A 26,718-nucleotide genomic window follows, 5' to 3' on the forward strand; every position below is an offset into this window, starting at 1 on the left:
GCTGAGAGGCTTATCATGTTGCATTCACATTGTGTTTACTCTGAAATTCAAACAGCTGAAATCAAGTCTGGCTCTCCTTCTGCTCAATCTGTTTGACAGCCGTGCGTGTGTGTGTTTGTTTGTGTTTGTGTATCTGTTTCTATTTGTATGTGTGGTTGTGTGTGTGTGTGTGTGAGAGAGAGAGAGAGAGAAAGAGAGAGAAGGACCAAAAAGAGGGAGAGATCTGGTATTTTACTTGATGGCCTCACACATATCCAAGCCCATCTTCACACAGTTCCTGGCGTGGTGAGGCAGAGACTCAGGCAGACCGGACACACAGTAGTAACAATCTCCCAGGATCTTGATTCGCATGCACTCGTTCTCCTGAGAGAGAGAGAGAGAGAGAGAGAGAGAGAGAGAGAGAGAGAGAGAGAGAGAGAGAGAGAGAGAGATAGAGAAAGAAAGAAAGAGAGATAGAGAAAGAAAGAAAGAAAGAGAGAGGTAACGAGGAGGAGTTATCAACAGTTCCACACACCACATGACTTTTACCATGCTACCATATTGGAAAAATGATTTTTCTCACACACACACACGCACAGACACAGATGCACACAGTTTCATCCATCGAGCCCAAAAACCAGACACCCACACACACAGAACACATCAGCTCTTATTCCACATGTGGGATGAGTAACAGCTCCTCTTTGGACCGGGTTTATGTAACGGCAGCTCCGGAAGGACAGAGCTGCCGGACACAAGGCTGTGAGAGAGAGAGAGAGAGAGAGAGAGAGAGAGAGAGAGCCTGACTCAACTGTTTAGGCCTGATGAGCTGTGCACCCATGAGACTGCGCGATTCACTCAGAGCGGCCCACACTGCTCCAACCTGAAGCTGCTGAGGTACGACTACGGAGGCCGACTGTGGCCGCGGGACACAGCGGAGGCTCGTTTCAAGGTCGCGCTTCGGATGATTGACACTATAACTAAGACCCCGCTCTCTCTCCCTGGCTGTCTGGTAAATAACTTATTTGTGCGCACACTATTCAGATGAGGGATGAGCTGGCTTCCGGTAACATTAGCTGAAAGCACAAGTTGAGAAAACATGTTTGTTGATGTTGTTAACCTTTAATATCACGGTGGAACTTCAGATAGAAAACCCTAACCCTTAAGACGTTTACTGGAGTTCTGGATATTAAAGAATTTTTATATCTTAATTGAAGTTTTTCATGGTTTACTGGGGCATTAGTGGTTTATTTAACCACAGTCTATAAACCCAGCCTCACGCTGCCTTCTCCATAAAACTGAAAATAAAGAATTACTGAAGGTTGTTTAAATTCTAACTTGGCTTGATTTTTCTGCTCTTATTAAAAATCTGCAGGCTGTGCTGGTGCAGTATCATACTGGAGAATGCTGTGAATATTTTCTGTACCTCACACTGTACAGGGGAGCAACACCAACCAGCACTTTGCAATCCAATACAAGAGGACAACGAAATGCAGCCTCATAAATTACACCAGAATTGAATCAAGACCTCTCTGGAACGGAGGGGTTTTCACACAGCTGTAATGAAATATTTTTTCCTGAGAGAACGTGGCCAACCCAGGTCATTCATTTCTGCTGTGAGACACACATGGTGTCCCCTCTGTGTGAGGTGAGTGGTATGAATAGGTTTTTTGAGTTTACCTTTGCGATCTGGTCAAACTTGCCAAAGAGTTCGTTCAGCATGTGCACAAGTTCACCTGGAGAGCAGTCACTGGCCAGCCTGGTGAAGCCCACGATGTCGGCATAGAGAATGCTGCAGGAACAACAAACAGGGCAATTAGTGTTATTACTGAACAACACAACCATGAAATAACACAGTTTGTTCCTTAACTAGATTTTCATTATCCTCTATTAGACGAGAAGCATCGTGTTTGTCACTGTTGGGACATTTTATTAGCAGAGCAACGTGTGTGCAGAGGACTTTGATACTTGCTCTACATAATGTGATTACTTTGAATTCACCTGTGCTGTTCTCCACAAATATACAGGGCGCATGTCTGTCCGACTACCCATTTCTCCGACCATACATTTCTTTATTTTTGCGTCCATTAGTCCGACCTCCCATTTCTCCGACTTAAGTAGCCCTAACCCTTAACCTTACCCTAAACCTAACCTTAACACTGTAGGATGGGTAGTCGGAGAAATGAGCCGTCGGACTTTTGGGCAGTCGGACTGATGTATGCTCCCCAAATATACATAGTTACTGATGAGAAGATATCTGACTACAGGTGAAGACTTTGAGGTTGGACGTGGAAAATGTTCTGCTCAGGTTTAAAATGTTATTTAAAAACAACAATGCAACACAGACACATTTTGTGTTTGTGTTTGTAACTACAGTGTAGGTAGGTAACTCAGCTGGATCGTGCAAATACTCTGACTCTGACCATCAAAGCAACAAAAGCAAATATCAATCCCACCAATACAAACATCTCTCCGAACATTACGTCTCCAGCGAAGGGGATAAGTCAACAAAGATTCGACTGAGTATTTTCCAGAGAAGAAGACTGGTGTTTCAGCAGGGCTCGACAGTGCGAGCACCTCGTCGCAAATGCTAGTAAAAAATAGTTCAGTGTGAATTGTGAAGTGCAATTAGTAGCACGTGTGCTACTTTAATTTTACTGTTAAATAATGTTTTATGATGTAATACAATTCAAAAAGTGAAACTAACACATTATATATATATCCATTAGACACAGAATGAAACATTTATTTATTCAGTTTATTTTAATAGTAATAATTATGGCTAACATCAAATGAAGACCTAAAATTCAGTATCCCCAAAAATGTAAATATTACAAAGGACAACCTGTGTGAGTTTTACTGAAATTAGACATAATTGAAGGTGTCGCCACTTAAAGTGACAGGTGGGTGAGTGAATTCCTTTTGCAGAGCCATACTGTATGTACTGATGTTGGGAATTAGCCAGAGTCAGGCGCTGCTAAAATGGCACTATTCAGAAACCCTATGGCTGACATCAAAGAGTCTATGGTGAAAACACAATCAAGCCTGTTTCTCTACTTCAGCACCAATTATTCCAGCTGCAGACATGATGGTGGGGGCAGTGGCTGATGTCTGGCTCTTCACTAACTGTCTGGTGTGGGAGGATCCCAGCGGAGGCGCACTGCCACCTGTCCTTCAGAGTCAGGTCTTTGTTCTAGAGAGATTGCCCTCTTGGAGCTAGACCATGTGAGAATTTGTTATTATTGGACGGATAAGAGGCGGATCAACATGAGGATATACACGGAGATATGCACACAATAACCCACACCCGAGGCCCACTTAAAAGGACCACAGTGATATTGTTTCTTCTGTGATGGAAAACCGGATTTTAGAGGACATTCTCTGGAGAGGCTCTTGTGCTAAGCCTGGATTTGTGTACTCTGCTCTGTTACTATGAACTCCCACAATATCGAGGAGGATGTCATTGAGAAAGGAAGAGACTGGCTTCTCTTCATTTGGCAAAGTGACCTCCGAGTACAATGGAGGTGGATTAACTCTGAATTGAATTTTGCCATGACAGAGAAAAAAGGGGCAAGGAGATAGGGTGCAAAGAAGATGGCTAGAAAATGAAGGAAGAGCGGACAAGGAGAGGATATAAGGAGATGATAAGAGGAGCTGTGAGTGTAGGGGCAATCCAAATGTGAGAGGGGTGGGGATGAGCGGTGACAAGAGGGTGGACAGGATGGTATAAAAGCAATCAAGCGCAGAGATGAGAGCAGAAAATAATAACCTTTGTCACTGGGAAGGCACAGATAAAGGAGGAGGAATCTCACCTGACATTGGTGTGCCGCTGCACATAGAGGTTGTGGAAGTTGTTGGTGCTCTCGGTTCTGCCAAAGTTGGGCCCCTGCAGCCTCTGGATGATCTCGGCCTTCATCACTCGGGCTATATGAGCCGGCAGTAGGGACAACAGCAAACGCTCCTTCAGACAGAGAGACGGGGCATCAGAGTTTGGCTCCACACAGGCTAATATGATGATGAATGGATAATACTGTTGAAGTCATACTGTTTAGAACAAAAACTCAGATTCAATGGCTTTTAACTCAATGTACCTCAACATTTTTCACCTTTTAAGTCTATGTGTGTGTGTGTGTGTGTGTGTGTGTGTGTGTGTGTGTGTGTGTGTGTGTGTGTGTGTGTGTGTGTGTGTGTGTGTGTGTGTGTGTGTGTGTGTGTGTGTGAGAGAGAGAGAGGTAGACGGATTTTGTGAATTCTTCTTTCTTCTGTTCTTTTCTATTCTGCACTGTTCTGCTCTATTTCATTGTGAACAATTCTATCAATGTAATTATGTGCATGTACTATTTTAAATGTCATTACGCTGCTGGACCTGAATAACACATTTTGTTCCTTCATGTTCTTAACATGTTGAATGAGAACCGAGCACTCTAATCCAATCTGTAGTATTCTATTCTGTAACAAATCTATATTCTATTCTGTACTATTCTATTCTATGCTGTTCCATTGTACTGCTTTGCATTCTGATCTGTTCTATTCTTCCCCTCCAATGCTCCATATAAATATAGCCATTGTCATCCACAGCTAATATTTAACCGCCTAAATAGATTTTCCTTCGTCCTCTTAATGATGGTTCATTGTGGCTAATTTTTCAGCTCGGAGCACAGGAAGCCGGAGTCAAGAAGGGAAGAACTGAGGCGCAGAAAAGCAATGGAGCGCGATCTGTAGATCTGTGCGTTAAATTGAGATTATGGTGAACAGTAGATGAAACTTGTTAGTGATAATTAACAGGTTAATCTCACATGTCTTTCATTCATTCATTCATTCATTCATTCATCGATTACCAAACAGTGCAAACCTATTTCAGTCAAAGGTGAGAAAAGCATTGAGTGTGAACATTGCCGTTCATCAGAACACATGTGTTGCGTCTGACCTGCACTAATGCGGTCGAGTGTGTCTCATTACCACGTCTACTTCAGTGGATTTCTCTCTGTGTCATTTGGAGACTGCATTGTTTTGCATAATTGTGACTATTCAAAGATGCTGTTTGACCCTGAGATGCCTACAGCAGAGTGCTGCTGTTGATGTTTTAAGAAAAGTTGACACATTCTCTTCTCATCAAGTTCTACTAAAGCAGCAATGGAAATCAGAACAAGACGTGTCATTGTGTAGTATCACTGGTAATAAGAAAAGTAGAACCAGAGTTGTGCGCTCCATCACCCATAGCTGTTGTGTAACCATGCAAGTTGGGTTTTTTTGTTGTTTTTTCTTTGCTTTGATTTAGCACCATGCACGTTGGATGGAGGGTTGTTTGAGGGTGATTGTGGTGCGCGTGTGCATGTGTGAGTGTGTGGGCAGAGGTGTGGGTGTGTGTGTGCATGTTAGAAAGAGTGAATAGCTGCCTGAGGGGGTGTGACTCATAAATGCAGCTCTCAGCAGAGAGGGTCATTACATTGTTCACACACACCGCGGGCTCATTTCCTAAAACACAGCAGCAAATTAAGTAGAGAGAGGGGCTCTGTGTGGATGGAGAGGGGGGGTGGTCTAAAAATAGAAAACCCACACCACCCGCACTTATTTACTTATTCAGCACTGAAGCAATATGAGCACTATACTGAGAGCATGCAGAGGGGGTATAATAGCCTGCAGAGAAGTAGCTTTGTTAATCATGTGTTTGATTAATGAACTAAAGTGATCTGTATTCAGCTGTTGAAAGAGATTTGGTGGTGTTTAGTTATGTGCTGACATTTGTGTTGCATCCTCACACATTATTACCACACACACACTGGTGAAAGTATGTGGAAACATATGCCAAAAAACATTTACAATTATTCAAATACCATCTACTGCAAACAGACTTGTGAGCTGCAATAACAAATCTAAATTCACTGAAATAAAAATATTTCAATCAAATAACACTGTGTAGCTAGCTCATTGTAATATTTCCACAAAGAAATGAATTTTACAATTATGTATTCATGATGAATTATGTATTTTGCGATTTATAAAAAATTACACCTTTTATTCTACAAAACATCCCTACTGCGTTGACCACCAATTATTAATGTGTAATTTCATGTGTGATTTCCCTTGTTGGAGAGAACAGCTAATGTCAGGGCAAAGGCGGTAATGTCAAACAAATGTCACTGCATAATGCCTCTTTAGACATGATCGACTTACCAACTTGTCAGCCCTGACAAAACTGAGAAGTGAAATATTTTGGCTGTAAAACATCACAGACTGTGACTGTAACTCTAAGAGAGAAGCGGGAACAACACGAGTTCACAGCGATGCTAGCAGCTTAATTACAGGCTTTACACATTTAGACATTAATTGAGTGTTGATGTTTAACAGAGAAAATGTGAAAAAGTTACAGAATATGCTTCACTCCCAGAGCACTAAAAACTAAAAGTAGCCAAAAAAAAAAGCCAGGAAAATATGTCATTCCTACTCAAGAGAGGAGTAAATGTTTGAGTAGCAGCAGTGTCTGCAGCTCTGCTAGCTCCGTGAGGCACTCATGAATCCCCTAAAGGTTTTTTTGAACTTTTATACTGCACTTATTTTGTTCACCTTATCCTCATTGACAGTTTTTTTATTTTTCAACTGCTCAATAAAGAAGTCTTTTTTTTAAAAGAAGCTCTGTGAGCCTGTACGGTCGGTGGTGCTTTGAGCCAATGCTAATGTTGCATGCTAACTTGCTCTCAGGAAGTCTCGTTTGTCTCTCTTTTGCAGGTGCCCATCTTCAAATTAGTTTAGCATGCTAGCGTGCTAAAATTCGCTAATAAGTACAATGGGGAGCATACGTCAGTCCGACCGCCCAAAAGTCAGACCGCTCATTTCTCCGACTACCCATTAATCCGAGTTATTCTACAGTGTTACGGTTAGGGTTAGGGTTACTTAAGTCGGAGAAATGGGAGGTCGGACTAATGGACGCAGAATAAAGAGATGTATGGTCGGAGAAATAGGAAGTCGGAGAAATAGGTAGTTGGACAGACGTCATGCGCCCCTGCATAATGAGACAAGTCTGGACCAGGTCTTACGTCAAATTCATCCGATATCTGTTCAGTCATTTCAACCAAACTATGGCAATAACGGTGCTAGATGAACTCTCAAAGAATCATAAAAGACTTATGTAGCTTTCAGCCTCTGTTGGATTGTGTAGGCTAGTTTTACGGAAATCCGTGCCAATGCTAACCACTGCTAGAGTCATACACAAAGTAGCTTTTTTTTTTTGTTCTGGTATTTTTGGTTACATCTACATAGAAAACACTAAGAGAAAAATCCAGAAGAGACAACATTCTTTCTTTTGGTTCAGTTATTTTTCAGGCTTTTGCTGTCATTTCAGCGATAGTGGGAGAGAGACAGCAAAATTGGGGGGAACAGTGAGAAAAAGAGGCTCTCACAAAGCATAGGGCCATATGACTAAAAGCCCAATAAGCAGGTAGCAAGTGATGTAGGTTGTTGTATTCCAACTGTAACTACTCAGACGTATTAGACATTTATTAGAGGCAGGTCTTTAGATCGAACTCCTTCTGTTTGATATGCAGAATTGCTCATAGGTACTAAAGCCCTGTTACCAATGACTTCTCTCTCTCCTGCCCTCTCTGCTCTCTGTGTTATATTTAGCTCTTCCTTCGCCTCCTTTAGTAATAATGATACATGAAATGAGAGTGGTTTATTTGCTATAATAGAGGATCAGTGTATTGAAGCACTTCTCTGCTTCCCTTCTGTTCAGGGGAGGAGGGACCAGAGCGACTCAGTAGACTGCACTCCACTGAGCAGTGGTGGCGATGTCTTCACTAAGTCAGTCACTAAGTCAGTCAGTCAGTCAGTCAGTCAGTCAGTCAGTCAGTAACATTTCTGATTATAGGGCTGGAACCACTGTTGTCATCCAGCCAAAAAACAAGTTAATCTGTACTGAGAATACAGAGACACTAACGAGTTAATGCCTCATGTGGCTGTAACTGAGGTGTTAGACTGTTATTTGTGAAAGTTTTATTTAGTAGTTGTGCTGGAACCTTTTGTTCAGTGACAAAGTAAAATCTGAACATACAGCCTCAGCGATCTGACGACAGCAAACAACCTCTCACATACTGTATTATATCAACCCTGGCCATAAAATGTAAACATGTACCTGTTGGTGCTTCTCAAACTCCAGCTTGATGGGCGACTTGATGCAGTTGCAGGTGTCTTGGTAGGTCTGTTTGAGCGCCAGGTCCATCAGATGCTTGTGGTACGCCCCGGCCAGGTTACCACAAGTGAAGATGATCACATTGGCCAAGATCTGACACACAGACACACAAATAATAAAGCACTAAGATAATGTTATAATAATGTTAGGAGGTATATGCACTTTTAATTTCCCCACTATCTGCCTCCTTCCATTTACGCCTATATTACTGCCTCGTAAAAGCAGACCAGAGCACACACTACGATGTGGCTTGTCCACCACTGTGTCAACCTCAAGCTCTTTTAAATGTGGCCTTGAATATCAATAGGTTGTTCTTGTTGCTGTATCCAAGGGCAATGGACGTCTTAGAGCATGTTTTATTGTTGGTGTGCTTTTCCACTGTGTATGTGTGTGAGAGAGACGCAGAAGAGAGACTATAAGATGATGACTGTTATCAGCGTGTTGACTCTGGTGGTTGATTAGAAAGACTCACAGTGTGAGTTTGAGAGTGTGTGTGTGTGTGTGTGTGTGTGTGTGTGTGTGTGTGTGTGTGTGTGTGTGTGTGTGTGTGTGTGTGTGTGTGTGTGTGTGTGTGTGTGTGTGTGTGTGTGTGTGTGTCAGCCTCAGACATGCATGTGAAAATCAGTTATCTGGCCTGTTTGTATCTGCAGCATCCACCTGGAATCATTTACAACTAACATTGAAACTACAGACACTTGTGTCTCTGGGTCAGTTTTAAGCTATGATAACAAACTCCTCTGTCTATGAATGTAACTGTTTTTAATGGATGAAACTGTCTTCTGTGCTGTGTTGTTGTTGTCTTAATTGTATTTTGTGTTGTAAATATCTGACTTATACATCATTGGCTTGCTCTCAATGATTCTCGGGATTAAATGAAGGTAAAAAAAAATATATATATACAGTATATATGATTCATTTCACAGATTACATTCCTTTTGCAATCTGCTATTGGTCAATGTTGCATTTGCTATATCAATGCACACTCTGGTATTATGAGGATTGTGTTTTGTGGTGGGACTTTCTGTGTCAAGGGTCCTTTGAATCAGAGCCAGTGTTTTAAGAGCTGCTCCCGAGTACATTAAAAGACAGTTTGTTGACTCAGGAGACTTCTCTGAATGTGCTGTGTCATGTTGATACAGGATGAGTTCACGGTTTTATGGGCCTCACCTTATTAAAATGTTGTACCTCATCATTTTTAATCGTGCATGGAACATCCTCACCAATTTAAATTTGATAAAGTAACCCCTGTGCTGCAGAAAACAAGAGCAGTGACGCAAACACAGAGGGCCTTCAGAGAACTTAAAACGGGAAGCATCATCTGCAGCAGGATGTTGTGTAAGAATGTGGCTTTCAACAGTCTTTTTCATGTGGCCGTTTGAAGGTTTGAGTTTGGACGGCGGTCTTGCCTTTACCTGCCAGACCAGAGGCTCCAGCTCTGTGACGGTGTTGGCCAGACAGACGCTGAGGGTGATGGTGTGCGAGAAGCAGGTGACGGCGCTGGCGATAATGGCCCCTCTCATGGAGAAGGGCAGCATGGTGTAGACGACGAAGACGATGAACAGGAAGAAGGACACCTGGAAAAATGAAAAGAGACGGGAAGATGTCAGCAGGTAAAAAGGTGGACACATCTGTCCAAAATAAACCAGATCTTGATCAATCTGGTTCTTGGAAATATTTCCAGGTCAGGGTTTTGGCCAGAAAATGACCACAAAAGTTTGCTTGAATCACATTACTGGCTGTGATTGAATCCCACCAAAGATTAATGTCCTGCGTCTTTCCTCTGTGTTCGCTTTTTTTGTTGTTGTTTTCTAAATACAGAACACAGTGAGTCGAGAGTTGAGTTTGCTGCCCACTCTTCCTCGCTAAAAGATCCGACCATAAACCGCTGATCCTGTGATAAATGATCAGAGTGGGCTGCTCACTTAGTTTTACAAAAAAAAAAACACTTGCGAAAAAGATCCAAATACATCAGAGACGTTTGAAACACAAAATGCTTCTTACATATGGGAATCAATAAGACTGTGCTGTACTTTGGAGCTACCTGCATGTTTACTCTGATCTTCCTCTTTCCAGACTTCATCAAAGCTTCTTCTCATCTCTGCTCCGAATGTGTGTGTGTGTGTGTGTGTGTTGTTGTGTTGTTCAATACCTTTTGCTTTAACCTCCTACCTCGTCCCTGTCCACTTCCCCTTCTGTCAGTCCAGCCCTTCCTGTTATGGTGGCCGCATGAACTCTGACCTTCCTGCCTATCTGTTTATTTCCTGCGGCTATCGGGTTGAAAGAGTTTGTCTGCAAACAGTAATCGAGTAAACTGAGACCCGCGGTGCGAAGTCGCTACCGCTCCCTGAAAACAAACCCACAATTCTTGCTGTTATCGGATACACAGGATGTAAATAAGGAGACGCTTCTGTCCTGCGACGCTCCGTCTTCCGGCGGCATCCGGGAAGAGCTCCTCGCATGCTCCTCGCATGCTCCTCGCAGTGTTCGTGACATCAATATCACCAACGTCTTTGGTGCGATGTTTTCTCAAGCAAAACACGACAAGAACATTGGATGAAGTAGGTGATTGTTTGGTTGACAGAGTTCCTTCTAAAATGAGACCTGAACACAGAGAACAGAGAGGGAGGCTGTTTGTGGAGGCTCAGACTTTTTGTTGCTAGGGGAACCAACATAGGGAAGGATGCTGACGTCGGAGCAGATGTGGTGTTTCTTCAGTCCTGTACATTTTGCCACCACCTTCAAACTCCTAACCCTGAGCACAGGACATAGGGCACTGTGTATGTGTGTGTGTGTGCGTGTGCGCGCGCGTGTGTGTGAGAGACATCCAGCTCTGTTTGGGTGGCTGTAGGAATTGAGAATGGCAGTCCAATTTCAGGTGCGTCACCTGCTCCAGTCTGCGATGCAGGGCAGCCAGACACACTCCATCTACACACACACACACACACACACACACACTCCGGCCTGAATCCTAATACACTCTCAAACACCTCAGGATGAGAGCCGCAGCCATCATCTCTCTTTAGCCTCTTCGATTACTTTTTCTTCTCTCTTCTCTTTTCTTTTGTTCAGAGCGCGCCAGAACCCTCCCTGTGTTTCACACACAAAGGCGGAGCACGCCTGCTTTCCTCCAAACGCAAACACACACACAGATGCACACGATAGGCACGCTCAACACAACATCAGAAATGTTTTGCTCTCTGCTCGCTGTAGCGGTGACGAGTGTAAAGCATCTCCGCAGCATTTGGGATGCAAGCACGCACTCATCTGGTGCAGATCCCGGGGGGGACGGGGGGGACATGTCCCCCTGAATAGAAATACCCTTATTAAAAATTGAAGAAATGTATTTTCAGATTTCACATTTTTCACATTTTAGATTCACATCTAAAAAGAAATTATTGAAATGGTGGAACAAATAATGTTTGACAAATATATTTCTGACTCCACATCCCATCTCTGGTCTCCTCCACTGCGATGCAAATCAATGGGTAGTTTCTTACACAGATACCGATGAAATCAGCAGGCTTTAAAAAAATTACCTCCCCAGTCTTCGGTCTTAATTTTTTTGATATTCATCCATATCAATTAATCATGCATAAAGCAGTCCCATACACTGGGACAATAGGAAGATGGTGAGAAGAATTGGGGATCTGGGAAGGTCAGAGAGGGAGGTGAAAAATAAGAACGTGAGTAGACATTACATGCCTGAGACCCTTAAAATTATGATTTACTAATATAACAGTTGAGTAAGCAGTGATATGCGCTGTTGGCTGTTTAGGACAAATAAACAAGAAAGTTAGCACAACAAATGATTTATGGTGGCATGGTATGAGATGAGCTGCATACGGGTAAAAAAAAAAAAATCACTTTTGTGCCCCCCCCCAAAAAAAAAAATCCTGACATGGGATCTGCACCCCTGCACACACACATGCACATTTACAGACACACACTCTCACATGCAGGTCAGTGTGACTGCGTCTTGACTCTCGGGGGTACCAGGTGTGGCAGCCGTGTTCAATCTGCTTTCTGGAAAGAGCCGAGGCCTTCACAGAAATCAAATAAAGCCCCGACTGACGGGTGTAATGCAGCTGGACTGTATATGCGGGCAAGATATTTGCGTGCCGTGTATGTGTGTATGTGTGTGAGAGCAGGCGATCATGCAGGTGGCGGTGGGGTAGAGGGGTTAAAAGTGAGTGACCGAGCTGAGTGCCAGTTACTCTCTCTCTCTCTCTCTGTGTGTGTGTCCCCCTCCCCAATCTCTTTTTAGGCCCTCACTGTTATTAGCTCCGTGTGCTCCATCAGACACGCTGTTCTCTCAGTAATCACAATCAATCCAGCCGCACTGAGAGCGCCTGCAATTCCAACTGTTCTCTGTTCAGCAAGTTTCTGCCTCGCGACACGCTCCTCTCAAGCATTTCAATCGACAGACAGATGGATAGACGGACGGATGGAGATAGATAGATAGATAGATAGATAGATAGATAGATAGATAGATAGATAGATAGATAGATAGATAGATAGATAGATAGATAGATAGATAGATAGATAGATAGATAGATAGATGTAAGTGGGAGAGTCATGGAAGCAGAAGAGAATGATTAATAATGCAGGCTGATTATGCTGTCACAGGTGGCTGATGATAAAAATATCTCCATCCCAGAGGAGACAGGGAGGGAGCGGAGAGGAGGAAAGAGGGGGGAGAGAGAGAAAGAGAGAGAGGAAATTTGGGCATGGTGGGGTGGGGAGGGGGTATAGGAGGCGGGAGGGAGACTTAACAGGAGAGGAGGAGGCAGGTGGAGAAGCCGGGGAGAGAAAAATGGGATTTGATGAATAGAGGGAGACAGGGCGCGAGCATGAGAAAATAGGATTCCTGAGACAAAGAGAGAGAGAGAGAGAGAGAGAGAGAGAGAGAAGAGAATCTGGCGCTGGAAACTAATGTGTCTGTCTGCTGATCCGCTCACCTCCAGCTCTCATCAGGCCTCATTAACACTTGTCACACGTGGAATTAATTCTACTATCCTGCCGGCACACTCAAACACACACACGCGCGCGTATCCGTAAACATCGTCGCATACACATATGCCGTCCTGGGAACGCTCATAAATGCACATGCACGTGTCAAAAGGGAAGACAGTAATTGCCAGGCTGTATTATTCGTAGTCATGTTTTAATTAATGCTTGGCCCGGAAGGGGCAGAGAGACTTGTGAAAAGATGCTCCTGTTGGCAGCGTTTACGGCGTCAGGATATCCTGCCTAATGCTTGATGCTTTGTTTGGTGTTTTCGCTGAAGCCTGTGGGTCATAACTCTGCTCTAACCTGACCCCCCCCCTCACTAAGCCCCTCCTCTCCCTCCCCTCCCGGCAGCTATCCAAGTCACAGCCCAGTGACCACAACGAGGCTCAACAGGCCTGACATACTTTGGATTTCTCTGCGTGTCGAAACAGAGCGCAGGGAGCAGCACTGCCACAGATGCCTGACACATTGAGAGTTTTGGATGGAGGTTTCTCTCTTTCTCTTAACTTCTCTGAAACAAAAGCCACTTGAGGTAAAGGACGAGGAATGAAATAAACGGTGCATTTGTTTGCTGCAACGTGAACAGCAAAAGTGTCTGGCTGTCTGGATCATTGCAGTACTAACCTAACATTCACCCTGTATTACTTCAGAGGACAGTGCTATTTCGTAACACATTTCTCTGTGGGTTTGAAAATAAGCCTGCAAGGTTAACACTGGCCTGTCTGTCTGGGCTGTAACACAAAGCTGTTTTCTGCATTTGCAGCTTCGTAATAATAACTATAATTGAATGTAAGTTAGTGGGGTCTAAAGCAGGAGTTGGAATTTTGTGTTAAACCATTTACACTCCCTTCACATACGGTACAGTGTGTATGAGCTAGCCAATGATACATTTCTCATTGGCTCCTCACTTCGAAAGAAACTTTATCTTGCTCTTTAAATGAAAAGTGTCAAAAACAAAATCAACAAATAAAATGAAAAACTAGAAAAATACAGCAACAAATTAACAAAAGAATGAGATAAAATATAAATAATGGATGGGTGAAGTAGAGTGTACCTTTGTTATGTGGATACTAATGGTGGAAATATGATGTGGGGGGTTTGAGACATACACTCAGGGGCTGATTTAACCATCATCTTTTAGCTGCTCTGTGGGATTCTGTCACCGAACTAAATCAGAGTTCGGGTGCTAACAGGCTGTATTCCCTGTGGCTGTGCTCCAGTGGTGCAAGACAAGTATCTTCAAGTGTGAAGATGGAGGCACTGGAGAGCTCCAGTTACCTTGTACTGTATGTATTTTTTACTGAGTTATTCACCCACTTGTGTTGGAGCCCAGCCTGTGTTTATGTCATTAAAAATATACCTATATTTTCGCAATTTGTTTTCCTCGTCTGTCAGCGCATAATGTACATTTATGATGAGCCATAATCATTCTGATGAAGATATCGCATTCATGATTTTAACATCCTGCATGCTTTTATATCCCATTTAGCAAACTGACCCTGACCACACCATCAAACCTCAGTGGGCTTATTATCCCTAAATAAATGCTGTGACCGATCTGATCTGTTAACGAAGACCCCTGAAGCAACCGGTAGACTACAAGTTATGAAACGTGCTGCACAGGAGGAAGTTAATTAGTTATTATACATATAAAAAAGCAAGGCAGTGATACAGTATATATAGATTGCAGTATGTGAGGTTTGTGTTTTCATGGGGTTATTTTTATTCGTGTTCCTGCTTGACCAGGCGACTCCATGGCAGGTCCACATGTTACCTTTACCTTCAGTAATCAGTGAGAACTTCTTATTTAAATAATTAATGATTTAAATAAAGAATAAATTAACTTGAAGTCATCAATGAAGTCATACAAGTTTATCTGGAGTAGACCTTCCTCTTTATATTTACGATGTACAAGTCTTCTCTATGACAATGACTTTAATCACAAGCTGTTTTAAAGGCCAAAATCTGCTCCAGATGAACTTAGATCACAACAATAGACCCCTAGGTACCCAGGTACCCTACTTGCACTGTTCACTCTTCCTTTTGGGGAGAGGCACTAAGGAAATTAATGGGACACTATGTGCAGCAATGTGCTACAGCGGCTTTCTACCTGCAATTAGGGGAGAGCATGAGGAGAGAAAAAAGCAATCCATATCTGTTAAGAGCGCATCATCTGTTCATATCCAAAAAATGCATTAGCATTACACAGTAGTATTACACCCTTCATCTCTGTCCCGTACCAATGGATTTACACTCAGAGAGTCCAGCCAGCAACAGTGGAGCACCAAACACCACCAAACACAGCACTTAGTTCTCATCCAAAGCCTCTTGTCTTGTAGCATCCAATGGGAAACTCACTGTTGAGGAATATGAACAATAAAGCAGGAAACTAACGTGTGTCTTGTGTCTAAATAATAACACTAGGACCAACAAGATCTACACTGCAAGATGAGACCCTACATCTTCACGTCTTCTACTTAAGCCTCAGTCTCCTATTATATGCTTTTATGATGTCATGCTATTACATATATAGGCATCAGATGAATATTTTAAACTCTTTCCCAGGGTCCTGGTTTCAAAACAGGTCAACTGGAAACATTGAAAAGACAGTTGGAGACTGACCACAGGCTGTAAATAAAGATGGACGAAATGTGCAAAAGGTAAGAGGTGTGTGAGAGGCCCAGACTTCTGTAGGCTACATGCTGGTTCGTGGTGAACACATGATCACTTAGCTGTCACTCAAAGAGACCACACCCTCAGTTCTGCATTTAAGCCTTAATAACACTTAGACGAGTGAGTTATGGGAAAATCCAACTCTTGAACAGTTGTGATGAAGGAGGAAATGAGCTATAAACGTGTTTATAGTTAATTTGCCAGGCTGTAAAGATGTTTATTTCAGTGGTAAAGCTGGGCATTTCTAAGGAGACTGACTGGTTTCTGGAGTCAGGAAATCACGAGTGTTCATTTGGCTTCATTTCTCGGCCTCTGAGGTTGTCATTTTAGACTGACATAAGCTGAATTAGCTATGCAGCTGATGAAATCAACGGGCAACAGTTGTTAGACAAGTAAAAAAAAAAGGTTTCCTTTATCTAACGTTGTCGGAAATCAGGGAAACAGTGTATCAAAAATGAATAATCACTTAAATACAAATAAATATACCAACTACTACCACTCTACATGTGTTGGGATGTGTGGCATGAGCATGGCAGAATGTTTCGATGAATTACAGCCGCATCACATGATCTACAGTGGAGGTACTGCGGCTGTGTCGTGTGATCTACAGTAGACACTCAGTCTATTGCCTGTTTTTCACGCATGCTATGCACCTGTTCTACCAGAAAATGAATAAAAGCCTGTTGATGTTGTACTGACATCACACGCTACATTGCACACACAGCTTCCACTATAGATGTCTCCGTCTAGGCTGAATCTGCATGAACGGATGGAAAACTTGACCAGAAGGGGTTGAGGCTTAGCAAATCCTCAGCTGAACTGTTGCACACCCGCACGTCCACATGCCGGCGTGCGGCGGGTACAACCAAACACACAGATCTTCTTTCACACAAAACACACACACGTTTATTTACCTGGTCCCACGGACTGAGTATCCCTCCTGAGAACATGAACAGGTAACCCAAGGTGACCAGGCAGGCCCATATGAGGAGAGAGAAGAGGCGGAGCATCCGCTTGAAGACTGACTCGATGCAGACGAGGATGAAGATGGACAGGAAGAGGAAGAGAGCGGCGGGCACTGCGATCAGGAATGTCAAGTGGTCCTCTGTTTTCTGGAGAGACAGAGAGAGACAGTGGGAGAGTTAGCATTGATGGCAGTATTGATCGTGTTGACTTGCAGTTGCAGGTGAAAGGGATTTTCAGTACACGCCAGGATGCAGCGGTCAACATGCGAAACGTTACAAGACAGAGTTGTTTTCGAGGCAAATGCAGAGACTGCTTGCTGAAAAAACTGCCCCCAGCGGGAACACGCATCAGCGGTTTTGCATGAATTTACCTCGAAAACAACTCTGTCTCATGAAGTTCCATTATTATCTCATAGCGTGGTGAATGTGCAGGTCATAACTTGTCCACCAGAGCGTTTTGGAGTTGCTGGATTGTGTATTTGAAACCAAGAAATCCCATTAGCATCCGTAGCGTAGCTCTGAGCAGCTCACGGCTCTGCTCTGCCGTTCAAAAAATGGCTTGCACTGACAATTAAAGGTAACAATTTAAAAAGAACAAGAAGCCAGCAACACTCAGTGTCTTTCTGATGTCTTTAATGCCTCACTGGTACAGGCAACTACCACAGACCGGTTTCTGAAACTGATACAGACATCAGACAGATACTGAGTGTTGCTGGCTTCTTGTTCTTTTTAAATTGTTTGCTAGCCGAGCACCTCCTGACTGTTTCTTGTTTTCTTTTTGAGTGTGCGCTCTCTTCCTTCTTCTTTGAATTAGAGGTAACAAACCTACTGCTGTGACTATAGGGATTATGGCAATGGGCCAATTTGCCAAAATATTAAACTATCCCTTTAATATAGTGATGAGGACCTTCTGCTGAGTGCATTTGTGTACTCACTGTGGGAAACGACTATGAACTTACTCTAAAAGGTCATGTACTGTACTCTGAATAACACTGGCACAGAGTACAAGTTAAACTGTTAGCATGGAGGAGCAGAGAACGACCAAACCACAGACACAATAAGGGAGCTGTTGGTGGTGAATGTCCCTTGACATTTCACCCACTGTTGCCTTTATAAGACAAGAGGTTATAATGCGTCCTCAGAGCGGGGCTACTTCTTCAGGGCAGATCGGAGGCTTTCAGAAAGTGATGAGACAGAGTTAACACTGATGCTCTCCACTGCTGCACTCAGCTCTCAGTGAGTAAAGGAGTTTAGTTTGATGCTGAACACACAACATTTCCTCTACAGATACTCGTGGTAAAGCTGGTTATGGTGAAACAGTGTAACACAAACTTTCACTTTGAAAACCGATCAATAAAATCAATATGTTGCACATTTCCCCTAATTTTGCACAGTAATGAGGACATCAGCTGGAGTGGTGCCCCTTTTTTTCTCCCTTTTTTTTTATTACTATTAATAATTTTTATTTATTTATTATTTTTATGCACATTTGGTTTGGTTTGGTTTTGCTTGCACCTTATTGAAGTGCAAGGTTAACACTATTACTATTATTATTTTGCGATTTAGTTGTTACAGTCAATTTTATACTGTCTCTATTGTCAATTAATGAGTCAAGTCTTTTGGTTGTAACTTGTATTCTTGTTAAATAAACATTTGATCACAAAAGAGTAATGAGGACACCATGCACTCAGGAGGACAGAGGCACGACAAGACACGCACTCGCAAAAACAGATGAACAGACGGCCTACAGATCAGCAGACAGACAGTCTGAGCCCAGAGAATGTGCCATAGCATCACTTCTGCGCTCACACTGTCAAAGTCAGCATTTAGAAACTGTCAACACACACACACACAGACCCACACACACACATATACACTCGTTCTGTCTGTTTGACTTCGACCAGACCTCCCTCATCCACCCACCCTCTCCAGCAGGGAGCCTCCTCCTGACTCTAACTCTAATGTCATGTTTACACAGCAGGAGGACGCACGCTGAACAAAAGTTGACTTAGGGAAGAAAGAGATAAAGCTGCTGTGGTTTTTCTTACAGGGCAGATACGTTTATTTTTCTTCCTCCTCCCTCCTCTTCCATGAGAGGTTATTGATTCTTGTTTCTTGAAACTTTCTAAATCACATTTCCACCAGAACTTTGTAATTGTTACAAGAAAAGGATTTCAGATATGAGAAAATCCCAGCTGAGACGGGGTTCCCATCATCCTCTATTCTCCATTATCACAATCAGGCTACACTTTCATACATATATACAGTATATAAATAAACACTATGTAAACACTCAATAGAGACCTCATCACACACACATATATACACACACAGATGCAGGCAGGGTATAAATCAAGTACTCCCTCAGTCCTTTCTCCCTCTTCAGCATGTGTTAAATTATGGAACAGTGAGCAAAATCACCATCATTTGCTCAAAGAGACTGTGAGCGCACTGCTTCCACACACACACACACACACACACAGCACAGCACACTCTCACAGACTTGATCCCACCCGACACCCACGTAAAAACCATTTTAAGTAACTCCGAAGTCAAGATTGCACTGACAGGTCCGACAGATGTAAAATGCTAAATTAGCGGCGAGCTGCGGTACGATCGAACGTCACCGATTTTACAGTGAAGTGAACATCGGTGTGGGCACAGAAAGTGCGTTTGTCTCTTTTAACGTGTAATTCGTTAGAGCGGCTTTTATGTAACAGGATGAAAAGATGCCACAGGTCCAGCCTTTGAATTTGCGGCTGATTTGACAGTTTACTGACTGACTGGAGCTGCTCGTTGAAAATAGCAAGAAGCTTTTTGGCCGGGGGAACGGAATAGAGGCAGGAAGGGAACATTTTGCTGTGTATTAATGTAGCAGCGTGATGTAGCAGAGGTAGTATGAGTCAGGGTCTGGCGAAGGGATCCCGTGGGACCTGCTTGCTGACGCCACGCCAACTATACAGTAAGCCTGAAGCACGGGTTGAATCCCAATGAGGATGTAAGTAAGACTGCAAACTCATAGGAATACCAGAGGGGCAGCTCAGTGACAGAAACCCGTCCTTTGGTGTCAAAACACATTTTGCACACACACACACACACACACACACACACACACACACACACACACACACACACACACACACACACACACACACACACACACACACACACACACACACACACACACACACACACACACACAGGTTGAGCAGAGGGAGGGAAAAAAGAAGCATCCACACTTTTGCACATTTCTCATTGCTGGCCATCTAATCCTGTTAAAACCCCTTTGAAGCCGTTTTAAAGCCATCTCTCTCCACATGGCATACAGGGAGGGAGGTGTGCCTGCCTGCCATAATGTACTGCATTGTCACCCAGAACAATTATTTCCTTTTTTAACCCAGTCTGGCTTTATCCAGCTATTATACTGGGAGGAAATGGGGGGAACATGGAGACCCAGCAGCAGCAGCAGCCAGAAAGAGACAGAGAGATGCAGTAATGTAATTACTCAGCAACGAAATAACACAAACACACCAAACACATGATGTCAGACGGTGAGGAGAGGTGGCAGAGGAAGGTGCTTGTCAGTGAGATCGGGAGGGTGTGTGTGTGTGTGTGTTTGTGTACTTTCTGTGTTTCTGGTGCCTGTTGAATATTTATTCTGCCTCATGAAGCAGTATGAAGCAGTGGCTGGATTTTCTTCAATCTGCCCTCGGCCTGGTTATGAAAATCATCAATAATCAAAGGAACCTTTCCTCGAGTGATCCATTTGCAGTGTGGGGCAACATCAGCAGACTTTGCTAAACCAGGTCAAAAGTTGCAGAGCATTTGTATAGGGGAGGAGAAAGATTATGATTTGAATTATTAAAGGAGACATATTATGCCCGTTTTCCAAAAATGTAAGTAGTTCCTATGTGTCTTAAAGACATGTCTGTGACATGCTTCGGTCAAAATACCCCAAGGATCAAACATCACAGCTCTTTTCATCTGCTCAAAACAGCCCTGTTCAGAACGGCTGGTTTCAGTGCCTGTCCCTTTAAATGCAAATGAGCCACTGCTCACCCTGCCACGCCCCCTTTACCGGTACCAGTACTCACAGGTAGGGGTGGGATTAAGCAAATTATAAAACTAATGACATCACTGGAAGACAACTGAGGGAACAGCTTGTAAAACCACATGGATTTCAACCTAGTGAACCTGAAAATTACAGATTATTTTGTCAATTCTCACATTTTGGGGGCCGGAAGGCAAGACAAACACCTAAAGTGATATTTCCATAATATGTCCCCTTTAAAATGATTTGGAAGTATAAAAAGGAGCTTATTTGTCTTTATTGAGGACGTATTGTAAAAAAAAGAAGAAAAGAAAGGTAAGGAAAAATAATCTGATTGTTTTATATCAGCGGTGGTGGCTGTTTACATGAAATGCTGGAATATACTGGCTTTATCATTTATTACGGTCTTGAGAAATGTTGTTCCTTCGAGTGTGTGATCATACATTCATTCACCACAGCACCCCGGGGGATGACTTTCTCAGTAGAGGGTGAAGAAACAGTCGTTTCACAATCACACGAAAAAGATGCCAGAGGGCACGAGCGGCAGGATGGCACCGCTGAGAGGATCGAACCAGTTAGAAACGCATTCATACGAGCGAAGATTCCCACCAGCCGCACACAATACATGAGATACAAGTGAAGGACAGGCCGTGAAAATATGGTGTCATGGGCACTTTATGGAGCTGTAAATGGATGAGCTATTAATTGTAAAAGAACTTCAAGGAAATCTGATTAACGCAGACAACCACAGTTTGTTCTCCAGCTGACAGACACTTTGTTCTTTTTTTTTTTCCCAGTGTGAAAATAATTATTCTGCAACCTTGATGTTTATTACTCTGATTTGTCATTTGTCATCTTAACTTGAGCATGTTGCTAACCTTCATTTTCCCACATTAACACATAATCTTTTCCCTAAACCGAACAATTGATATACACTATATTACCAAAAGTATTCGCTCACCCATTCAAATGATCAGAATCAGGTGTCCTAATCACTTGGCCTGGCCCCAGGTGTATAAATTTCCTTAGTTCCAGTGAAAGGAACTTTGAATGCTTCAGGTTACCAAAACATTTTGGACGATTCCATGCTCCCAACCTTGTGGGAACAGTTTGGAGCGGGCCCCTTCCTCTTCCAACATGACTGTGCACCAGTGCACAAAGCAAGGTCCATAAAGACGTGGATGACAGAGTCTGGTGTGGATGAACTTGACTGGCCTGCACAGAGTCCTGACCTGAACCCGATAGAACACCTTTGGGATGAATTAGAGCGGAGACTGAGAGCCAGGCCTTCTCGACCAACATCAGTGTGTGACCTCACCAATGCGCTTTTGGAAGAATGGTCAAAAATTCCTATAAACACTCTCCTCAACCTTGTGGACAGTCTTCCCAGAAGAGTTGAAGCTGTAATAGCTGCAAAAGGTGGACCGACATCATATTGAATTCTATGAGTTAGGAATGGGATGGCACTTCAGTTCATAGAATGAGTAAAGGCAGGTGAGCGAATACTTTTGGTAATATAGTGTATCTACAAAACGATTCTTCAGATCAGAAAACACACCCCTAAGACAAACAGGGTTTTCAGACAAACCCCTGACGATGTCATCACGGTAATATGTGGAGACGAAACACTGGTATCAAAGTGGGCGTGAAGATTTGAAAGAAAGATTTGTTTTTCAATGGATGGAATACTATATAATGAAACCCAACCTGAGCTTCACCTTGAAACACAATGGGACCTGTACGGTCGTTCTGTCACGAGTGCAAACTTGCTTTTAGAGCGACTTCTTGAACTCAATCATACGGGCTTATTCACTTTCTCGACCTCTGCGTCTGTCCATCAAACGGTGTCTGGCATTGACATCTGCACACCAGGAAATCGCAGTCGGGACCGTTCTCGTCTGCGGTTTCTGACGATGGAACGAGTTGCTGACCTCTGTCAGAGCGGCGCCCGTCACATCGTCAAGAATCTCTTGAAGACTCAACACCTCTAACTGGCACCGAGTGTATGCACTCGGTTGCACTTCTCCACCTGATCTCCTTGCACCTATTAGTTAGCACTTAAACACACCAAGGTCTCCTGCTGCTCTAAAGCTTCAGCGATGCCCCCCCCCCCCCCCCCCGCGACTGCCAAACGATTCGGCGTAAATCCAAAAGCGACCACAAGCAGACACGAGCGACTCAACACCAGACGCACAAGGCTGGATGAAAGGATTGCATCACGTATCTATCTATCTATCTATCTATCATCATCTTGTGTCTAGTTTGTCCCGTACAATGGAGCAAGCGTCAGAAAACCGGCTGCTTCTATTTTAATCACCGTTGTTTAATGTGTCTCTTGTGAGCCGTTGCGGAAGTGCAATACAACGAGCGAGGAGTGGTGCTTTCAAGTGATGTTTTCCAGTTAAAATAGCATCAAGAGATATCAAGGCTTTTTGTGCAGCGGGTATAAATCAACCATTGCCAAGAGGGTTAAATTATGCACCTTTTTGGAGGAAAGAAACTTTAATACAAAATTACAATCTCATGTCTTGTAGCTGCGTCTAATTCGCCTCATTCATTCAGTTTCCAGCCCCCGGGTCACAGCTCGGTGATCCATCATCACAGAAACACCAAACTCTCTCAGCCCTGCAACTTTCGATGAGATGGAAATAAATCAATGTCGGTGGATACTATTGATGATCAACAAACTCATAAACTAAAAATATGTTCCCAATGATCATCAGCTACCAGGAACATGCACTTAAATCAACACTCTGGTCAATAATAAACAATACTAATGCAATCAATAACGTAAATCGTGAAATAATGAATAATGAACTTTGTCCGATTTATAGATTTCCAATGCGCCATTACCAGATGTAATATTGATCACTATTAAACTGTCAAATGGTTCTTCAGATGCCATTTGGTTAACATACTGCCACGTAATTACTGGGTCTGTATATGGACTCTCTCTCACACACACACACACACGTTTTGGCACGCACACTCACATGCACATACACGCCCGCACATACCTACTCACATTCCAATCAATACGACTTCAAGGCAACAAGAGAGAACGAGATGAATTATCTTGTCTCAAAAATGCAGATAAAACCTATGAAGGAAATGAGAGACTTCCTCAGATAAACACACCCAAACAACGTATAAACATGAAAACGCAAAGCAAGCATATACACACACACACACACAACACACACACACGCTACAGTATGGGTGGAGGAGTCTTTGTCTTGAAAAACACAGCGTTCTCCCACTCCGGCCCTGATCTGTGGGGAAAGATTAAAGTGTGCAGTCATTTTGGGAGCATTAGTGCTGCTTTGGTTGGGTTTCTGTCGGCTCACTGATAAAGCCAGAACCCTTACAACAACATCCTCCCCTCCCTCTGCCGCCCAGCCCCCAGCCTGTAACCCACCCTCTATTTATTCCTGCCATTCTTCTACATCCAGCCATAATAAATAGGCACGCTTCACCGAACAGCCACTAAATAACTACAGACAAGATCTACCTGTTGTTTAATAGAGACAAATCGGAGGGGGAAAAATGATGGATGCTGTGAGTAATGGAAAATTATTAGGGGAGATTGTAATTCAACCTGTGAGCACACAAGTGTGGAAGAAGGAGAAGAGTAGAACATGGGGAATTAAATCGAGCGGCCCCGGTAATAAGATCTATTGATTTGTCTTAAATAGAGGCAAAGGGATTGATTTAGGTGCAGGTACTCCTGGGAATGACCATGTTATGGAGTTCAATTGAATGTTAGGACCTTGGTGATGGCGTGCAGGAGCTACTTTGAGAGTATGTGACGCACACACACGCACACGCAGAGTCCACAGCTTGCCCCGAAACATACGTATGGCAGCAAAAACAATCATTTTGAAACAACAACAACCTCAGTGATGAGTGGGCTTCCTTTTGTACTGCTATTTCATAAAAAAAAAACCTGAAAAGCCGCACTTGAGAAAACAATAGCCTGTGTTTGCGGTTGAGTGTTTGTGGCCAAAACAACACTTTCATCTTGACAAAAGCACTAACACCCACACAGCCGCGAACTAAACTCTCATCCCGCTCTTGATCCACTTTGCAAACCCGACGTTGCAATTTAAAGTGCCGCTTCACAGCCTCTCGTGTCGTCGCATATAATCATGCACATGCACGTCGGGCCGCCCCGTCTGATTCAGTCTCGTGCTGGAAACCAAAGCTCTTCTTGTATTCAGACTCTCTCTTCTCTGTAATCTTGACAAGAAGCCTACTACCTGATACTTAAGATTATAAACTACATATAAAACATGTAGCAGTGCTTTTCACGGTGCTGTAATGAGCATTCCTCAGCATTAAAGCACAATGTGGCCTTTATTCTGACCTTTATGATCAGTGAGCTTCATCATAAAAAGAAATCTAACTCTGATCTTGCTCCATGGCTGCGGCTCTGGTTTCCACCTGACTTTTAGAGGAGCAACGGGGGAATGAGACAGAGTGGGATGGTTTTAGTTGGAAATTTCTAAATAAGTGACATAATTTATTCAAAATACTAATTCACAGCAGTTTTACTCTTCTCCTAATGCATCCCAGCAGTGCAAGACAAATAAGTCTAGTATAGTGATACAGGTGGCACTTGTGCTGCTGATCACGGCTCACATTGAGAACAGGGGACTGAGCCCATTCGCTGTCTCGCTGAAACCGAGAGAAGAAGAAAAAAACGCTGCTCTCGTGTCTGATGTGGCTACAGGAGCTCAGAGTCGGCCCAGCGCTGGAAACAGTGATGGACAACTGGTATGGCTCTGTCACTCAGAAGGTAAAGAAACATGCCTCCCTGCACCTGCGAAAACACACTGTTCAACACCTCACACACACACACACACACACCACATCTTGTTGTAAACAGGGCTATTTCATTTAAATAAACACTCCAGCACATAATGCTGCCGGTTACACTGCGTTTTGTGCCAATTAAACAAACACGATTTAACGTGTTAATTGGTTAGCTTTAGAGGTGCCACACTGACAGAGCTGCTTCTACTATTAATGCTGAGCTGAAACTAATGGCCGACCAGATACAAGTTTACTTCACAGACATCAGTGTTTTTTTATCTAATATGTTGAACAACGACAAGTTTCCGTCTATTTATTCCAGAAACTCTAGAAAAGTTATTTCTGATGACAAAAGAAATCAGTATAAATGTGAATAAGTCACAGATGATGCTGTCGCCATGGTGAAAATTTACAACAATAACAACATTTCCTGTTAATTGGCAGCAGTGTGTGACATTTAAGATAAAACGACTCTATAACCTCCTCTTTCTGGGTGGATTCACTTCCTCACACCTCCAAACACTTCAGCTCTGCACACACACACACACACACTCACTCACCAGCCCTGAAGCGAAGAACACCGCCAGCAGTGCGAGGCAGGTTCCCATGACGATCAGCAGCAGGAACACGATCAGCGGATGCTGCTGGCTCATTCTGTAGTAGGACTCGTACAGCCAGTCCTGGGGCTTCTCCACCTCCACGCACACCTCGCCCTGGAACCCCGGGCAGCCGTCGCCGAGGCTCTCGGGCCCCTCGGCGACCTCGCCTCCATCGCTCTTCTCCAGCAGGTAACGTCCGCGGGTCCACAGAGCCTCCTGCCACATGGGTAGCTGCCTGCGGTGGGATGGTCCTGCCTTCTTCTTCTTACTGACCCAAACACGTGCGCGCGGGAGTGACCGGGGTGAGGGACGGCTGCGCTCCCCTTCCTCCTCGCCAACCCTGGAAAGTCCAGCTCTTCCTCTTCGTCTTCTTTTAAAAAAGTTTGCTCGGCTGATGGGTGGACGGCCGGCTGAAAGAGAGCCAACTTTTCAGCTCCTCCG

At 43.6% G+C, this 26,718-nt stretch overlaps 1 protein-coding gene across 3 annotated transcripts in view; it reads right to left on the reverse strand.

Moving 5' to 3' along the window:
* adcy2b (adenylate cyclase 2b (brain)) overlaps positions 1-26,718 on the reverse strand; it is a 56,615-nt gene extending 29,897 nt beyond the window's left edge. For all 3 annotated transcript variants that reach the window (XM_083982537.1, XM_083982536.1, XM_083982538.1), the window contains exons 1-7: positions 26,239-26,718; positions 16,762-16,959; positions 9,577-9,738; positions 8,108-8,257; positions 3,792-3,940; positions 1,660-1,771; positions 236-363 (exon numbers count right to left, since the gene is read on the reverse strand). In XM_083982537.1, coding sequence (XP_083838663.1) covers positions 236-363; positions 1,660-1,771; positions 3,792-3,940; positions 8,108-8,257; positions 9,577-9,738; positions 16,762-16,959; positions 26,239-26,502 — 1,163 coding nt within the window. In that variant the 5' untranslated portion in view covers positions 26,503-26,718. The remainder of the gene's footprint in view (positions 1-235; positions 364-1,659; positions 1,772-3,791; positions 3,941-8,107; positions 8,258-9,576; positions 9,739-16,761; positions 16,960-26,238) is intronic.

Source organism: Trachurus trachurus, assembly GCF_905171665.1.
Source record: "Trachurus trachurus genome assembly, chromosome: 11".
NCBI lineage: Eukaryota > Metazoa > Chordata > Actinopteri > Carangiformes > Carangidae > Trachurus > Trachurus trachurus.